This window comes from Parasteatoda tepidariorum, chromosome 8, assembly GCF_982258835.1.
Source record: "Parasteatoda tepidariorum strain Cologne lab strain chromosome 8, Ptep-v5.0, whole genome shotgun sequence".
Lineage (NCBI taxonomy): Eukaryota > Metazoa > Arthropoda > Arachnida > Araneae > Theridiidae > Parasteatoda > Parasteatoda tepidariorum.
The window spans coordinates 55840681-55860065 of NC_141762.1; the positions used below are offsets into that span (position 1 = coordinate 55840681).

General features: G+C 27.0%; 2 protein-coding genes across 3 annotated transcripts in view; one reads left to right on the plus strand and one right to left on the minus strand.

The window, feature by feature from the left end:
- LOC107437503 (pentatricopeptide repeat-containing protein 2, mitochondrial) overlaps window positions 1-13916 on the minus strand; it is a 27130-nt gene extending 13214 nt beyond the window's left edge. Inside the window, exons 1-6 of one of the 2 annotated variants that reach the window (XM_087150371.1) lie at window positions 13541-13916; window positions 11041-11133; window positions 10728-10866; window positions 8779-8896; window positions 3192-3371; window positions 2176-2289 (exon numbers count right to left, since the gene is read on the minus strand). In XM_087150371.1, the coding sequence (XP_087006497.1) occupies window positions 2176-2289; window positions 3192-3371; window positions 8779-8896; window positions 10728-10866; window positions 11041-11133; window positions 13541-13616 (720 nt within the window). In that variant the 5' untranslated portion in view covers window positions 13617-13916. The remainder of the gene's footprint in view (window positions 1-2175; window positions 2290-3191; window positions 3372-8778; window positions 8897-10727; window positions 10867-11040; window positions 11134-13540) is intronic. The other variant, XM_087150372.1, reaches the window with a different exon arrangement.
- LOC107437504 (ras-related protein Rab-33B) lies at window positions 13910-17841 on the plus strand. The gene is made up of 3 exons (XM_016049525.5): window positions 13910-14077; window positions 15425-15655; window positions 16697-17841. Exons 2-3 carry the CDS (start codon window positions 15440-15442, stop codon window positions 17162-17164), a joined length of 684 nt encoding a protein of 227 aa, XP_015905011.1. The 5' UTR covers window positions 13910-14077; window positions 15425-15439; the 3' UTR covers window positions 17165-17841.
- Window positions 17842-19385: the final 1544 nt, after the last annotated feature.

A 19385-nucleotide genomic window follows, 5' to 3' on the forward strand; every position in this document is an offset into this window, starting at 1 on the left:
GACTTTTCTTTTAAAAGATAATATTGAAATATAAAGGGGAAAAAGTCAAGAAAAGTTAATTATATACCAAAAAAAAATTCAGATGGAAAAATTATGCAACTTGTGAGAAAAATAAAATCAAAAATATCTTCTTTTTTTTCAGTATTTTTAAATTTACTTCTGTAATACTGTAAGCTTCCGGAGAAACTCAGGAGCTCCTATGTTATATAATATTTCTCAACATATTTTGTTTGACAATTTCTGAATCAAGAACATCCAGTTCTGTTGCAGCAGCTTTCGTCAATTTAGATTTTCTTAATTTCAAATCATCTATCTTTTCTTTTTCTCGTTTTCTAGAAATTTCAACTTTTTTTATTCTCTTCGTTTTTCTTTTTTTTTTTTTTTTTTTGGCTTCTAATGCATTTCTGCATCTTGTTCTAGATCCTTTTACAGCATCTAGCACTTTTTCATTAATGTTTATGTTTTTTATTCCATTTATAAATGAAACATAATCATACACACGCCTTTGTGAAATAATAGAGTCTTCATTGAGGTTTTCGACCAATAAGCTTTTATTGATTGAAAACCCCCCCTTCGACTGTTGCATTACCATGAGAGAGGATAAGAACAATTTTTATAACCTCCCACAAAAAATTTTTTTCTCCGTGCAAATATTTCGGAAAAAATTTTTCCTATCTCTGTTGCTATGGATTAAACTCTAAGAAACTCTTTTTCTCTCCTTTTTTAAGGCAGCATCACACAACAGTAAAAATTCCTTATTTGCTTTTTCTGCCGTTGTTTCATCTACCCAGTTATTAACATGGAGAATTTCCAGACAGGTATCCATCCTTTGTTGAGTAATGGATAGATGTTGAATGATCAATTCTGGAACTAAACTTGAAATGCCACGTGTCATACCAAACAACAATGGACTTTTTTTGACCGTCGTCAAAAGGAATTTTCGACATTCTAACTTGAAATATCCCTTTTCTTTCACATTACTTTTTATCATATTCAGATATTTACTTGCTGCAAAACCTATAATCACATTATTAACACTTAATAGATTGTCATTGCTTGTTAAGTCAATACTTGATATTTTCTTTGCAGTTGTAGCATTGTCTATAACAGACTTTTTTACATATCGCCGCAAAGGATTTTGTGTTAGTTCTGATATACTGGAATATAAGTATTGACTGAGAGGTTTGGAGGTCTGCAAATTTAAAAGAAAAGGTTGAAATTCTTCAGAAATTAGCTTAAAGAATGCTAATTTTGGTAGCATTATCGGATCCTTAACACAGTCTTCGACATTTTTTACTCAGATTCCAGCTGATTGAGAATTTTTTTTCTCTTCTATGTACCTTTTAATGTTGTCAAAAATTAATATGGCCCACTCCACACAAGGAAGATTTTCCAGCCACCTGATTTGGCAGAACTTTTTTGGAAAAAATTTTGCTAACAGATTTTTACCAGATTACAGAATTTTTCCTTGAAACTTTATTTTTGCCTGTCAGTCTTTGAATGAACTATAGTTTTTTTTTTTATTTTCCTTACTTTATGAATATGTAAATCCTTATGAATATGTAATAAATAATAAATGTTATGAATATGTATTATGAATATGTAAGAAAAATCCTGACTTTATGAATATGTTAGAAAAATCCTGACTTTTTCCCGACTTTTTAGATTAATTTTAGAATATCCTGACTATTGCAGGTTTTCCTGACCGTGTAGGAACCCTGTATTAGGAAACAGCTGAGCCTTTTCCCCCCTGAGTAACTCAATTTTTAATAAAGACCCTTTCCCCCTTTAAACTGGGTTGCTTGATTGCAATACAAATCTGTTATTCCCAAGTTAGGGCACAAGAAAATTCATGGATGCTGGGGAAAAAAATGGTTTTTTGGTCTAATTTGCAGAGATTTGAAAACTAAAGCAGGGGTCTGTCCAGGTCAAATTTACTACCACTTAGCGGTACCTTCACAAATTCAACTTCAGGAAAAACGGTAGTTTCACAAAATACTTCTTAAAATTTAATTTTTGTACCCCGTTAGAAACGATAAATTCATATTTTTATGTTGATTTTTTAATAGTATTTTTAATTTTCACAAATTATGTCTAAATTTTCACAAAATAGTTACCTCTCAGAAAAACCCAGACAGACCCCTGTTAGATTATTGAGAGGAACACATTTCTTACTTGATTCAAAGCTAAAGCCACTACAAAAGTTAGAGCTTTTCTTAGAACAGGAACTCTAGCTTCTCTTGCCAATGTTACCAACTCTGTTGCTCTTTGGAAAGTTTCTGGAGTATTCTTTATTGAAATAAATAAAATTAAATAATTATTATCAACAGAAGAATATTTACATACATACAAGGTGGAGAAAAATCAAAGGAAAAATATTCATACAATTAAGATAATGAATATTTAAATAGCGAAGAACTCTTAGTTTTAACTGATAAATGATATCGTGACATTTGTTATTTATATATCTTTGAATTTATAAAACAAAGAGGGTACAAGCTTCAATGGACAACTAGTCCAATTTTACAGTAGTAAAATAACTTAAGAATTGAAAAAGAAATGAAAATTTGTATTTTAATTTCTAAAAGCAACACATATCAAAAGAAATTTTTTCCCCAAATGGAATTAAGAGCTGCAATCGCAATTACTATGTAAGATCAATAATAATGTTCCATCCTACAATTTATCTAATCATTCCTATAATGATTTTTAAAACAAATTCAATCTTCAAATTTAGCCTCTAATGATTTACAGCCAGTAACAATAAATGTTTAAGGATGAATTTGAGTTATTTCTTTAAAAATAGCAATCTGCGACTTAGAATTAAAAAAAAAGTTAATTAAAATAGAAATATGTTAAATATTTTATGAATAGAAACAAATTTGCGACATAATTCAACTATTCCACATAAGATTTTAGATTAAAAAAAAGATCAAATATATTTTTTTAAAATTTTATGATTTGAATAAATATACTGTTATCCTTTAAAAAATGCAGAGCCATTATCAAACAAACTAAACTTGTAAATGATTTAACAATTTATTAATAAATTGCATTAAATTATGTTAAACATAGTTTTAAACAACTGTTAATTACAAACTTAATGGATATTTTTTATTTCTTCTGAAAGAACCAATAAGCTATAACAATATTTTTTTTAATAATAAAAAAAAATAAATTATAATGCTTACTAGTTTATAGCAAGCCCCTGTAGCCAGAACTACTCCTTCTCTGGGAAATTTAGTTTCTGCTATCTTTTTAGCCTGCAACTGATCAAATGCATCCAAAATTTCTTCATATTTTCCATTCTTGAAATAAATATCCATGCCTAAATAGTATGATTTCAACTGATCAAAGAATCCTTCCAGTTCCTATAGAAAAGAGAAAAAAGATGTCAGTTACATTTTTAAATAAAAATTTTAATTAATCTACATATATAGTCTAAGTAGCCATTAAATCATATTTAAGTTACATATTATTTTTAAATATACTTTATTAAGTTATATATAATTTTTCAACAGTTCTTAAACAATAAAAAAAAGTATTACCTAAATTTTGTACACTTCAGTAATAATTTCTACCATTTAAACTCAGGGTTCGCCAAGTGGGCCCACCTTGAAAAAACCCACTTAGAACACTAAATGTTTTTTTTTTAAAACTGTTTTCACTAAAACTTATTGATGCACACTTAATTTTACATAATTTATTGTGCAACATAAATTTGTCAGAGTTGCGTGCTATGATTAAGTTTTTAATATTTGTAAAGAAAAAGAAACTTTAATTTATAATTTTATATTACTATTGAAATCTTTAAGCAGGTTTTTTCTAATTTTTTTTACTAAGTGATACGTTAAGAAATTTAAAGTTTTATTTTCAGGTTTTAAAAAAATAAGCTATAACTTTAAATATATGCTTTTTTTTCATAATTTTATTGATAAATTTGTATTTTGAAATTAAAAATATAAAGTTAAAATTATTTATCTAGAAATGAAGCCTTTTTCTGTAGGTTAAATCTTTGAAAAAAATGGGACAATAACTGATACTCTTTACAATTATACGTCATGTTATTATACGTCTTTCTATAAATCTTATTATAAAAACATGGAAGACCATTAAATATTTATTTTAGTTTTATTTTATTAAAGTTAAAAGTCAGATGAAATTTTAATTTTTATTGATTATAAATATTTACTGATTATAAATTTATAATAGGTAATATATATATGCTTAATAAATATAGTAAATAAATGTAAGTGAAAACTAAAAGATTAATAAACTTGTTCCTTTTATATTACTGTTGCATTTATATTTTAAAATCGTGAAACCTTATGTCTTTAACAGTCAAGAAGATTCAAATATATGTATTAGTAAAAATGCATTTTTTAAACTTCCTTTAATTTTGTTATATGTATTTTAAATTAACTTTTTGGATTTATTTCTATTTCTAAGCTTATACAACACTATTTAATAAATAAAATTATTCACACAGTAAAACTTTAAAGTTTATGTTTACTAAATGAAAAAAACCGATTTTCCCTGGGTTTTTTCAAACTCTGTTTAAACTACAGTGCCTCAGCTGAATCCAATAATTAGTTAATATATTTCACAGTTTAGCTTATAACCACATTTTTCAACCTCAAGTAAAATGCATATAATTTATTTTTCAGCATAAGATCTCTTTAAAAGGCTAATTTTGAGTGATACTTATAGTACACTCTACACTTTAAACATCTTTCACTTGAATACTATCAAATTAAACTTTGAAATAAAATAAAAAATTTACATGCAAAGAGTTTTTTCCCCTTTTTCAATAGTAAGCAGTCATAATTAAACTATACACCTTCAACTCTTTATACTGCACAACAAAATGACATTTTTTTAAATGATCATATTAAAAACAATGACTGCTACTAAAATGAAATCGTTAGATAATAAAATTGGTCACTTTTTACAATCAAACCGGCAAAAACAGAATCATTACAATATCAAAATGTTAAATCCATCCCTTAATAAAATCAGTATTACACTTTTAGAATATAAATTTTTTATAAGGCATACATTAATAAAAAAAATTTTTTTTCTTGCCTGTTCTTGAAAATAACAGGCTAGAAATAGAGATAGAACTTTCTATCTTCTCGAGCTTTGAAAGCATATAAATAACACATTTCTATATTAATTTTAAACTTTGCAATTTAAACAAATATACAAACATTTCAAAAATTTGTAAATAGAAAAATGTTACTCAAAAATAAAATTTAATGTAGCAATACATTCAGCTTTTAAGGTACTTATAAAGCATAACTTCGAAACACTTTTTTTCCTTAAGACTGTTTCTTTAACTTCGAAACATATTTTTCCTATGCGCGTTTCCTATTTTTCCAGTTTATAAAATTAGACACTATAGAATCAAATGTTCTCAGACTGGATGTGATTTTAACAGCCATCATACACTGAGCTGTATAGCACTCAGAATTTATTGATAAAAATAGGTTGAAAAAACTATCAAAATATTTTGATTATTTCAAGTAAAAAAGATCCCAATTACTTTGTTAATCAAGGTCCTATTAGATATTAAAAATATTTTAATGCTCTAACCTAGGGGAACACAACCTTTTTGAGTGAAGGGCCACTTGCACAGCAGGTTGGCTAACGAAGGGCCGCACATGTATTGAGACATGTTAATGACAAATGTAGTAATGTTTATTTAAACATTAGCGTTCTATTTTTTTATCAATGAACTTTGTAATATATTTGCAAAAAATTAAAGGTGTTCATTTTTAGAATTCATTCAAAAATAAAGAATAGCAATTTTTTTACAAAAAAAATTGCTATTTTTATCATATGAACAATAGATTTATCAAAATAAATAAACTTTGAAGAAAAGAAATGTTTTTTTTTTATCATATCATGCAATACGAAAATTCATTTTAGAATTACGGGGCGCATCCAGAAAGTAAGTTTCCCTATTTTTATTTTAAAAAAAGAACTCATACTTTCAGGAACATATTTATTGGCAACAAGTACAGCAATGTCTCAGCTATTTTCCAACATAGTCACCACCAGAATTGAGACACTTGTCGTATCGTGGGATCAATTTTTGTATTCCTCTGTCGTAGAACTCTGCCACCCGTAAATGGAACCAGCGTGTGACAACTCTTCGTCGTTGCCAAAACGCTCACCGGAGGACAAGAATTTCTTGAGGTGCAAGAAAACATGAAAATCGCTGGGAGCAAGATCAGGGCTGTAGGGTGGATGATCAAACAACTCCGAGCCAAATTTCATCAAAACAGCTGCTGTGCGTCGAGCTGTATGTGAAAGAGCATTGTCAGGGAGGAGCACAACACCTGCAGTAAGCATTCCACACCTCTTGTTTTGAATGGCACGTCACAATTTCCACAGTGTTTCACAGTAATGGTTAGCGCTTACTGTTTCACAACGTGGTTCCATTCACAGGCGGCAGAGTTCTACGACAGAGGGATACAAAAGTTGAACCCATGATACGACAAGTGTCTCAATTCTATGTTGCTATGTTGAAAAATAGCTGAAACATTGCTGTACTTATTGGCCAAAAATATGTTCCTGAAAGTATGAGTTCTTTTTTTTAAAAAAAATAGGGAAACTTACTTTCTGGATATGCCTCGTAAATTCTAATAAATAAAAAAAAACTGCAATGCCCACAGAATGAAAGTAGGAAAAAATTTTGTCATAATCAAGTAATATAAATTCAAATTAAATATTTTAATTGAAGAAAATTTATAGGTTTTTAACAAAAGCCTAAAATAAAAACAAAACTGTGATAGTATAGGAAAATAAAATTCAATGCTTATTTTGTAATGTACTTTATTATTTCATTTTATTAATTATTAGATTTTTTTATATCGTAAAAAAAATTTTTTTTATGGAAAAAGATCACTTTAGCAACAAAAAATTTAAATCTTAACTACAAACAGTGAGCAGTTTAAAAATTCACGTTTTCCGCCATTTTATGAATTTTTCAAGTTGCAATAACATTGCATTTAAATTAGGGATGTAACGAGTATTTGGCCCTTCTGTGAAAAATTCAGTTGGTTGAATGATCAGTCAAATATTCAGCAGAATATCTTTTAGAAATGTATTTTTCTAAGTTCTTTTTATTTTTGAATTTTTATAGATATTTTGTCATTTTTTCGATACTTTGAGAATTGAGAAGGATTTTTCCCCATTTTTTGCTGTTTTTATTATAACCCAGCATTTCAACAGAACTCTCATACTATTAATTTATTATCACTCTTTCCCTATACTGTAATATAAATAACCAGTAACATAGAAAAGTGTGATTTTCAGTATTAAAGTTTTGTTTTTGGAACTAAAAAAAATTTGTTTTTTCTGTCTTTCCTTTTTAGGCATTTTTATTATGACTCAGCATTTTTTTAAAAAAATAAAGTTGCTAATAAAATTTATTTTATAGCAATTTTTTTTCTTCTAAAATTATAGCAATAAGAAAAATTTAAATTGCGATTTTCAGCATTAGATTTTCATTTAAAAAATTAAGAACGTTTTTTCTAACTTTTTATTTTTTTTAAATAAAAAAAAAAAACTTTTTTTAGACGTTTTTATTATAACGCAGTAATTTTTAATAGCATTTCTGTTGACTTAATTCTTTTTTCTTGGCTTTTTCTGGTAATTGGAAAACTAAGATGTTCAGCTTTAAAATTTTCTTTCAAAAATTAAGATTGATTTTTATGTTCTCTGTTTCGCTTTTTGACATTTTCAAAAACGTTCTTGATTGGCCTTATTTTTTAGAGTTAATTTATGAATACGTTTTTCCAGGAAATATTATTCTGAGCATTGAAATTTCAGTTTCAGTGCTGCTATGCTGCTAAAAGATTTTGCTACTTGGCCCCAAGTGTACGGCGTTCAGTCGATTTTTCTTCTTTTTTTTTTTAAACGAATATTTGGTTTTTGACCAAATCACAATTCATTACCACATTCGACCAAATCATATTCGTTGTGGAAAAAAAAACGAAGGAAAAATAACAAGGATTTACGATAAAACTGCACCGAAATACCGTATCAAAAAGTGATTATTTAATTGCGCGATTAACAATCACGTGTCGTAATAACATCATAGTTAAATAACGGGATTGTCAAAATCATATGAAAAAAGTATAGAAATAATTGGGTGAAATAATTACTTATATTTATGCTGAACTCAGCACGAATAAAGCTTGTCAAATGCACGATTTAAAATTTGCATGTCGTAATAGAATAATTGGAATTTTCTATGATACGTGGAAACGCATAGCAATAACTGCCGAAGAAAATTGTTGAAAAAAAGAAAGAATTGCAACAAAAAAAAAAGATAAAAAATCACTTAGATTTAAGATGAAATCGTCACAAATAAAGTGCACCAAAAAGTGATTATTTAAATGGGCGATCTGAATCTCGTGTCGTAATGAAAATTCGGGATTTCCGAAATCACGTAGAAAAGCGGAAATAACTGTTTTAAAAAAATCATTTATATTTACAATAAAATCGGCTTAAAGAAAGCGCATTAAACGTACATTTACTAAAGAATCTGCTATAATTGATTGTGCCAAAATGTGATGACTTAAAAGTGCGATTAAAAATTGCCATTTTTTAAACTTCTTTTATTGTGTTTAGAAGTTCTCGCGGGCCGCATTTGGCCCGCAGGTTGTGCACCCCTACTCTAACCCTTTTAACAATTAATATTTACAAAATGAAGGATAAAAATGCTGACAAAAATTCAAAGGGAAAAAGAGTCAAACATTTACATACTTGATCCTTGAAAAAATCATAAATCATGTCTTGTTTCTTAAGATAATAAAACAACCTCATTGTTACAGGTCCAAAAATAAATGTCCCAAACCTCAATTCTTTGTTCTGTTTGTGATACCTGAAAAGTAAAGAAGAAATCAGCTTTTTCAACTGAACTACACATATTTAAAATACTAATCTGCAAATGGTAAAACAGTGTTTTTACTACAGCGCGAGAATCTCGGAAATTTTTTTCTTGTCTCGCATTAAAAAATTATTAATGTGAGAAGTTCGCACACTCTATTAATCAATTTCAAAATGCACGAATCTCCCGAATTTTGGAAAAAATTTCGTCTTCCGCCATTTTGAAAAAGACATGAAAACAGCTACGATAAGTGTTGAGGGGAAAAAATGAGTCCTTTATATAATAAGTTGTTTAGTTATATAACTAAACAATATAAGTTAGCTCTATTTTTAGCTGTTAATGAATTATCAAACTCCCGCATCGACAATTTACAGCAATTTGTAAAAGCTGAAGTCTGTGAAAACTATGCCGGAAGACCTAACAAGAAGAATGAACATGGGAATAACTTCAACGAACTTCACTATTCCATAGCAGAAATAATTGAAAAGCCTATGCTGGCAGATGTAGAGGATAGGAAAGTGTGTGCACAATCCTACAAATTTAATTAGTGATACCGAATAGTTCAGCATCTGTTGTAAGGTCATTTAGCACCCAAAACCGAATTAAAACAAACTATCGTAACAGATTGACTGATGAGCATTTGAGCAACCTAATGAGAATATCTGATGAAAAAGTAGATATTGAACATTTTCCATGCGATGATGCAGCAAAAATATTCCATAGCTGCCAACCTCTAGTTATAAAAATGCAGAAGAAATGCCTAAAAATGCAGAAGATTCGCAAGCACATACTAATTACCAATAAATTTATAAAAGAAGCGGATTTTAATTATTTTAATTAATTATTTATTTATAAATCCACTTAATATTAGCAAAAAAAAGCAATACTCATCTTTTTTTAAACAAAAAAGGAAATATCTTTTAAAAAAACTTTCGACCAGCTACTTGATGGTACAATATTCGATTAAAAATGTAGTTACGGCCCTGCCAAACGCTGTTACAAGAGGAACAGCGACGTCTGACTTAAAGAAAATACTAGCTATCAGGCAGATGGGTAAAATGCAGAAGATCTTATCTTCTGTGCATAAAAGAGGTAAAAATAGCTAAAATAAGTAAAAATGCAGAAAGCTTCTGCAAAATGCAGAACGGTTGGCAGCTATGTTATTCAATGGTTTAGAAATGAGAAAATATTAAGAATGTATTATAATTAAAGAAATATTTTTTTTTCAAGTCTATTTTTTTTTTTTTTTAATTTTTTGAAATCTCACCTAGTTTTAGAGAAAGGGTGAGAAATTCTCCCCCATTTTTTTTTCTGTAATGAAAACACTGTAAAATGACAGTAGAGATATAACATAGCTAAAATATTCTTACAAATAACCTTCACAAATTAAATAAGAATATTTAGACCACAAAATAAGTACCTAAGTTCAGTAAATTAGTTTCAAAATATATGAAGGCATTTAGATAAAAGAAACTCACACAATTAGCCAGAACTATTATTTTCATAGAAAAATAACATCACATTAAATAGAGCAATTTCAATGATTGAGAAGATCAAAACTACTTTTCTTCATAAGGAAAGGATTCATGTTGAAAAAAATTTCTAAAATAGTAATAAAAGTTTGCTATTTTAAATGTAGCTATCATTTCAAAATGTTAAATTAACAACAAACATTTCATTAAAAGTTTCTAATTAACTTTAAACGAGATTATCATACTTATTATCTTTCAAAACTACCAAATTAGAATAAAAATTTATACAAATAATTTAAACAAAATAAATGGATAAAAGAAGAAAAAAACGCAGCTTAACTTTAGCAACAAACCTTTTAATCATTTGAATAGAAACTTCTATATCTTCTGGAGTATCTTCACATGAATGAATTACAGTCTTTAAATCTTCAGTAAATATCATAGATGGAACAGTGCTAGTTACTTGTGCTTTCATACGGTTAAAAAAATTTCCTAGAAAATTCCATTTGAAATAAATATAAATAAATTTGAAATGGATATAGTTGTTAATACAGCTGGATATAGAGAAAAGTAATAAAGAAAACAGAACAGCCATTTTTTTAAATAAACAATAAATAAGATTTTGCATATTTTAATTAAAACCAAATTTTTTTTTATAATACTTGCCTCTCATATTTCCCAATCTAGTAATAGTTCTCTGCCTTGCATCAACATATTTGTCAATCCCAAGAAACTGATCATTGTAAAGATAACGAACATCTACATTTAGAAAAAAAAAATTACAAATAAATATTCATACCACAATATTGCACAAACATTATTAACCTGTCATATAAGATAAAAAATAATTAAAATCTTTGTACAGTGCACACACACAAACACATTCTATATTACTTTTGATCCAGCGATTGATATGCTAAATAATCAGTGTAGATGATATTTTCAGTCACAAAATCAGATACAAGAACAAACTTTCTCTAAAAAACTAAACTTCCCCCCCCCCCCTCTGAAATCTGATTTCTGACCCACAAAATATCGAGAGTAGACACGATCTGGAAAATACGATCAAAATGAAAGTTTGAATCCATAAATATTAATTTCTTTCTTTACATATTAGGGCATATTTTTTTAACAAATTAAAAACTCTTTGCACACAATTATAAATTCATTTAAATTTATCCGAAAATAAACAAAATTTTATTTAACAATGGACAAAAAATTTTTAATTGTGAGGTATAAACACGTTTTGATTAGCATAAGCAGCAAAATTTTTTTAAGTAAACTTTAAAAATTGGTCAATTAGTTTCGGAAAATTGAATTTTAGAAAAGACATATTTTATAAATTTAATGTGTCAGACTTCAGCCAAACTATTTTATTTCGACATATAAAATTACATTCTTTAAAATTATGTAAAAATTTTTATGCTTTTATTTTGGAATTCTTTTGATCATAATAATAAAATCACAAATGATAAATTATTAAAAGCCACCTGGTCTCCTCACCACACTCCTTTACTGTACATTGACTTTTCTAGCACTGAAAACTAGGGATGCAACGAAGTGATTTGGCACAACAGCCAAATACCATATATTCAGCACTAAGTGACGCTGCTCAGTAATATGTACTGAGAGCAATTTTTTTTTAAAAAACAGATTTATAACGGATTACATAATATGGTTATGAGTGTTACCTTTTAGAGTTTGTCCAATCTTTATTAGTTTCTAAAGAGTCATTGCCCAGTTTTCACTAAAACTAGGTACACATGTAAACACTGATTTGCAATACTTTTCAAAACTTAACCCATTCAAAATAAATCAATAATTATTTAACCCCTTACTTACCGAGTAAAATGTACGTGATTCACTCCCCAGTGCGCTTTGTTACGCGGTGTTTTAATGGGAGGAAAAGATGCACGCTTTGCAATTTAAAAACAGTTTACTTTCACAAGGGAAGAAAAAGGAAAAAGAGAAAACACAAAACTTAAATTAAAGAATAAAAATACAACATAAAAGATGTTAAAATTTAGCTGTTGTATGATAAATCCTAAAACATGTTTGGACATATAAAAAAACCTCATATTCATTGCGCTGATAGCGGGACTCTCGACGAATATACACAGGAAATGAAAACGAAAGAAGAATAAACTGGACCTTACTCAAATAAAAGCACACAAGCAATAAAAATTGAGATATAACTTTTCCAACACATCCCTTTCCCCCTCCTCCGAAATTGTTAATACATTCATTGCAAACACCTTCATTGGCTAACACTTTCAAGGTCATTTTACTGCATTCAGAAGGCTGGAGCGTAGCTCTATTTATAGCAGCGCAATGCAAGGCATCGTACTTCGGGTAAGCGTATATATACGCTTACCCGAAGGTAAACAATTACCGAAGGCAGTTAATGCACAGTCTGGCCGAGACATAAATATACGCCTGCGACAGTTAAGGGGTTAACCAAAAGTTTTCTGAAGAAAAATTATAAAATTTGCTTAACATGTGATTTGGGTAACAAAATTTAGATTATTGCATCATCCTAATAATTGCCTTTCTTATGACAGGTTGAAGCAGTCTACTTGCTTACCTATAAAATGACAAAAGATAAACTTTACACAATTAAGGAACCACAAATTTGCATTTAAGTGAGATACAACTGGCAACACCTTAATTTAAATAATAATTTCAAAACCATTTATTATCGGAAAGTATACGAAAGAATTGTTTGAAAATTTCTATAACCCGTGTTTAGTAAGATATAATGCTCTATAAAATAGAATATTCTTTCAGTAACAGTTTAAATAGTAGTTTTCGAAAAACAGAAAGATATGTAAACACACAATGAATTTAAATTTCAATCGGAGATCAGTCATTAGATTTAATTGAAATCATAAAATGGTTAATAAATTCGCCCTAATTTTAGTTACTAGAAAAAACAGATTATAACGCTGTTACGTAAAATACCGATCAAATTTTCCAAGATTACATAACTTATATCTTGAATTATTTATAAACCTATTCAAAAGAAATATAAAAAATGCATCATTTCCAAAAAAAGCAGTATTTATTAAAAATATGTCAGCGTCTTTACAGTAAATTGTAGCATAACATTTATGTATTAAAAATAATATTCGTAAGTAATATATATATTTTATAAAATCAAGCATACTTAGTAAACTTTTATTTTCTTGGACAAATCTTGAGAACAAAACATTCCCAATAGTACATTTTCTGAGAGAATTCATTTTGGACTTGAAAAAATTTTATTTATTTAATTTGCCGGCAAATTTACTAAATTTTGCTTTAACTCAACCAAAGGTCGACCATGCAGGTACCGTCGCTGTTAATAATAAACGGAGTTTAGGTGCAACCCAACTGCACTTCATTCTATTCAAAACTTTAAATATTATTGAAAGTTTAGGACTCCTGAAAAAAGTTTTGAATGCATAATTATAGAAATTATATATCTTAGGGAAATAGATGTTTGAAATCTTTAAATCATTCTAGAAATTTTAAATGATTGATATTTCTGTTATAAAAACTGCAACTGTGATTATATATTATTGTTTTTATTTTCACTTCTCTGCTTGGGAAAGAACAGAAGGAAATTTATTTAATTCTTAGTATTATGAATTTTATTAAGAGATTAATGAGATATGGTCATATATCTGTCTTATAAAAATATCAAGTAAATTATTGTGATACCGTAAGTAAAATAACGTTTAAAAATCTATTGAATGTATGGCAATTGCATCCATTATAATTAAATAATTTTGTACTACGTCTTAACTATTGCCGTTTGAAGCAACTCAAACTTAAATATATATCATTTTACACATTTTAATTTTATTTCTTTCAATTTTTTAAAGTAATCTATTAGGATTTACATTGAAAAGCATTTTGTAATTAACGATTTAATGATATGTTTGAAAGCATGATGACAGACAACAAAAAAAAAAAACCCGGCTAAATAAATGTTGTTAGAATGAAATCACTATTTCGTCCCTAATTTTAAATTATTCTCATGTTTCTAACATAGTATAATGTTATCGCTGGAAGTGGAAAATATATTGTGATAGTAATAAAAGTATTCATAAGAGCTTCCAAGATTTTAAATCGATTACAATAACGATTTGGAATGTTGAATGAATTTATTGGTTCGTGTTTAGTAAATGTCATTCTATTAAGAACAAATCACAGGATATAATTATACAATTGTATTAATTTTTTTTTAATGTCTAGTTCTGTAGCCACAAACTTTAACTGAGTTGTTGTCTTTATATTTTAAGTGGTAGCTGTATTTAATTTATTCTGTTTAATTTTTGGATTTGAAGATAGAAATGGATTAAAATATGTATATATCTAATGGAACCTTTATAGACTGTTTCTCATGGGCCTAAATACTGAACAGCTCTGTACATGGGTCAACTTAAAACATCAAATAATGACTTGAAAATACATGAAAAGTAATGACCGAACTTAATAAGTTTATTGTAAATATAAAAATTTAACTTAAAGTCTTATGTACTTACTGCAAAATTATTTATAATGCCAATAAAAGTTGAGTTAACAAATTATATTATTTAAAATATTTTTAAATTATAATATGCATTCGTTTTTTTCTTAGCACAAAGAGTAAATTTTCAAACCTCTGTCCTACAGCTTGCTATTCATTTTCTGTGAGTTTGTTTGAATGCAGGATTTTCCTCATTATTTCAAAGGCTTCACCATTACAAAATAAAATATATCATAATGGTGAAGCCTTTATATTATAATATAAAATTTTGTATTATAATATTTACAATACAAAAAGCTATATATATGTATAGGTTGTTTCGAATTGCTTGAACAAAAATTTACGAGGTGATATAAAACATCTTAAGCAATATTCGCCATATTATGCTTGGCTAGAAAGCAAATGGTGAACCAATTGGAAGAATTCATGATAGAACAAAACACCAGATAGATAAATTAATTTTATTGATGTATTGCATCTGCATGATATAACATAACTTAAATATATGTATATATATATTTTTTATTTCTAATTTAGATATTGAAATTAAAAATGAGCAGCTCTTTAACATCTAGTATTGATGGGTCATCAATCTCCTTTGAAAAACAGCGCAGAATTTTTAAGATTATAGTTATAGGTGATTCTAATGTCGGAAAGACATGTCTTACCTACAGATTTTGTGGTGGGAAATTTCCTATGAGAACTGAAGCAACAATTGGAGTCGACTTCCGAGAAAGACAAGTTGTTGTGGATAATGAACCTATTAAGGTATGAATAAATCCATTTTTGTTTCTGTATAATTTTTTTTTAAAAAATTATTCCATTTTTTGAAACATATTTTATTTATAAATTTTACTTAATCAAAAGTTTTCCATGTGACAGTCATTTACGACAAAATACTAATTGCGTTTAAAAATTAAATTTTCTATATTATAAGATTAGATTCAAAAGGAAATTTTTTCAAATTATAAATATTATTAATTAAAAAAGCTTTGAAGATAATTAAAAATTTCAAAAAAGAAAATTTTTTAAAATAGGATACTTATTTAAAAATGATATTAATATTTTGAATTTAATATTGATATTAATATTTACTACTTTTCTTACTTTTACACTGGACCTACATACATAAAACTAAAACCATTTCTTACTTTTTAATTTACATTTATAACTGATTTGCGCATCGCTAGAATAAAGTAAAAAAAATTTTAATGTAATTTTTTAGACTATTTTTTTTTTTTTTAATTTAGCTAATTTATGAAAGAGGGATTTAAATATATTTTATTGATAACTATAAGAATTTTTAATGTAGTGAAGATTTAATAATTCATTTATAACTTCCATTATCTGTTTCTGTTTTTAAGATTCCACTTTTATGTAATTTTTTTTCTACATCCATTGAATTAGTTATTACATTCAATCATCATTTTTGTAAAAAAAAAATTTTTGCCTCCTTTAAACTCATCTAAATTGCATTTTTATATTTAAGCTGTAATTTTGCTTAGTTTAGATAATTTTACTGTTTTTTTTATTTAGTTTTCTTAGTTTTAATATTATTATATAATAATTTTCATAATTTATTACAATACATAATATTCCTCATATATTTTAGTGGTATTATTTTATATATGCTGTAATATTTAAGTAGAAAGATTATCCTATGATATGATAAATGTTATCTTTTTGACGACATCCGGTCTCAACAATATATCATCATCTTTTCTTTTTTTTATTACTTTGGTTTATGTCGATTTCATAAGTTGTGTAAATATAATCTAATAGACTATTTTTAAATGTTTACGTGTATAGTTACAACTGTGGGATACTGCTGGCCAGGAAAGATTCCGCAAAAGTATGATTCCTCATTACTACCGCAACGTTCATGCTGTTGTTTTTGTATATGACATTACAAAGATAGGATCTTTTCAAAATCTTTCACACTGGATTGCTGAGTTTAAGCAGTATCAAGGACAGTGTGAAGACATTCCAAAAATATTGGTGGGAAACAAATGTGACATTATTGATGCTGTTGCTGTAAATACTAATATGGCTCAGAAATTTGCTGATGACCATGACATGCCTTTATTTGAAACGTCTGCTACTGATGATCGAGAAGCAGAACATGTGGATGCAATTTTTATGACCCTTGCTCATAAACTGAAAAGTCGCAGGCCAATGATGACCTCATCATCATTGCCGAGAAGTTCGAGTAATATCGTTGCTAGCAGGCCTGCAAGTTCTTCGGTCGACAAAGAAAAAGAGAGTAGTTGTTGCTAATGATCCATTAAACTGTATCAATTTAATTTAGAGTGCTATTATTCTAGTTTGTCATATATTTGAGCTGTAAAAAAAGATGGTTACTGTTTTGTTTTTTCTTCCCCTTGAAGGATCTGATATATTTTAAATGAAATTTTGTCAAAAGCGGCAGTAAATTCTTATTTTTTAGAAACCATTTATGTTTGAAAAGATACATAATTATAACTGAATCAAATTTGGTTATGAATTGTGCCAATATTTATAAAAAACTCAAGATAATCCAATAATTTCCCTTAAGTAAATTATGGTAAATACAAGCAAAATTATTGACAAAAATCTAAGTTTTGTTTTTTCTGCATTTTAATATATATATTAAAATCTATGTAGTATAAAAAAAAATTAATTTTTTTATTTGGTGTAAACTTCCCCCCCCCCTTAATTACTGTTCTAAAATAATTATTTTTTTTGACAGAAAAGATTACTCATTGAAAAAACTTAATGATACTCTTTCACAAGGATCCAGTCATAAATAAAGCTGTAGATCGTTCTAACAAAATCTTTGTCTTTCATAAATACTTTCAGATTATTATTAATCTTGTTATACTTATTGTATATATTTTATTAACTTAAAATTTTTGAAAATTGTTCAATTTTCCAGCAAGTTTATGACTTAATAAAATAACTTTTATGCTTTGGTATATGTTGTATGTATATAATGCCCTTTTTCAATATTCTTTTCCTATATTACCCAATTATGTATTGTGCTATCTGCAAAATTAATTGATGGACAGGCTAATGTAGTGTAAAAAGATTATTATTTTATATTATCTAGTTTATCGTACATAAATCAGAACTTTTGAAAAACACTATTTTTGCTTATTTTTTGGCATGAAGATATTTTTTGAATCTTAGTTTTAAAAAAAAATGATGATAAAGGATTTGATATAATATATTATCAGTTTTGTGAAGTTCTTTGCCAGTCAACAAAATCAGTATTACTATTAATCAGTAAGCTACCAAGAGGACATCTACCTTTTAGTTTATGCTTAAACCAAACACAACTATTACATAACAGTTTCCTATTTTTTTAATTGCAAATTCGGGTTTTTCATACAATTTAGTTCCTAATCTAATTAATTGTCACTTTAAACAAAATTAAAAAGCTGAAGATTTGTTTTACCCTCTCAATCATCCATGAATTTATGGACAATCAATAAATTAATGAATTCATGATTTTAAATACAAGTATTTGGTTTCTTTATAATAATTTCAATGATTAAAATTTATTGCCTGTTAGTATAATATTTTACATTAAAACATCTAGATTTTTTTTTAATAAATTTTTTAAACTTTTCAGCATAAAATATTTAAGCAGCTATTCTTTTTTTTTTTTTTTTTTGGCAGCTATTCATTTTCAGTTATTAAATTGTATATTTTTTCACCATGTAAAATTTTAGTTAGTTGTATTTCTATTTGATTTTTTTTTTTTTTAATATCATAGTTACCTGACTTGGAATGCATAAACCTTCAGTAGGAGAATCACCGAAGAATTTTATTTTTTAATAATAATCCAATTATTCCTCAGTTTAAAAAAAACTATTAATTTGTCATAAAATCAAGAGACAAAGTAGGTGAATTCCATATTATAGCCTAAAAGCAAAAGTAAAAGAAAATTTCTTGAATGTTCTCTTTAAAAATATAACAAAGCACGTTTTAAACTTTTCTCTGAGAAATTATTAATTTATTTTTATTCATTATTTATTACTATATTTTACTGAAAAAACTTAATTCTTAATCTTCTAATTTTTGAATAAATCTTTGAACTAGATTTGTATTTCAAATACATTAAATACATTTTCTTTAAAAAAAATTTTTAAATGTTTTGATAGCAGGACTTCGTATTTCTGTTTTTGTTTTTTTTTTTATTATTATTATTCTAGTGTTTTTTTGTTTAATGATTTTATTAGTAGATAGTAGGCTGCATGAGAATAACTGTAATTATCAACTTTCTTTTAAACTTATTTAGATCTATTTTTATGTTAAGAGATATATTTCCAAAGTAAAAAAAGTCCAGGTTGCGAGATTTTCACTGTATGTAGGAATTGCACAGTTTTTAAATTCATTCCTGATCAACTTGTTCCTTTCTTAATTCTTTATTTTAAACGTTACGTGTTTACCATTTTTTAAAGGTTGCGGCTAGTTAAAGAAATACATCACCCAAAACAAAATTTTCAAAGCAGAG

Bases quoted from the DNA above. Each gene is read 5' to 3' on its own strand.
- LOC107437504 (XM_016049525.5), top strand. From the start codon at position 15,440: ATGAGCAGCTCTTTAACATCTAGTATTGATGGGTCATCAATCTCCTTT. The intron at 15,656-16,696 runs GTATGAATAAAT...TTACGTGTATAG, and splicing joins TGGATAATGAACCTATTAAG to TTACAACTGTGGGATACTGC.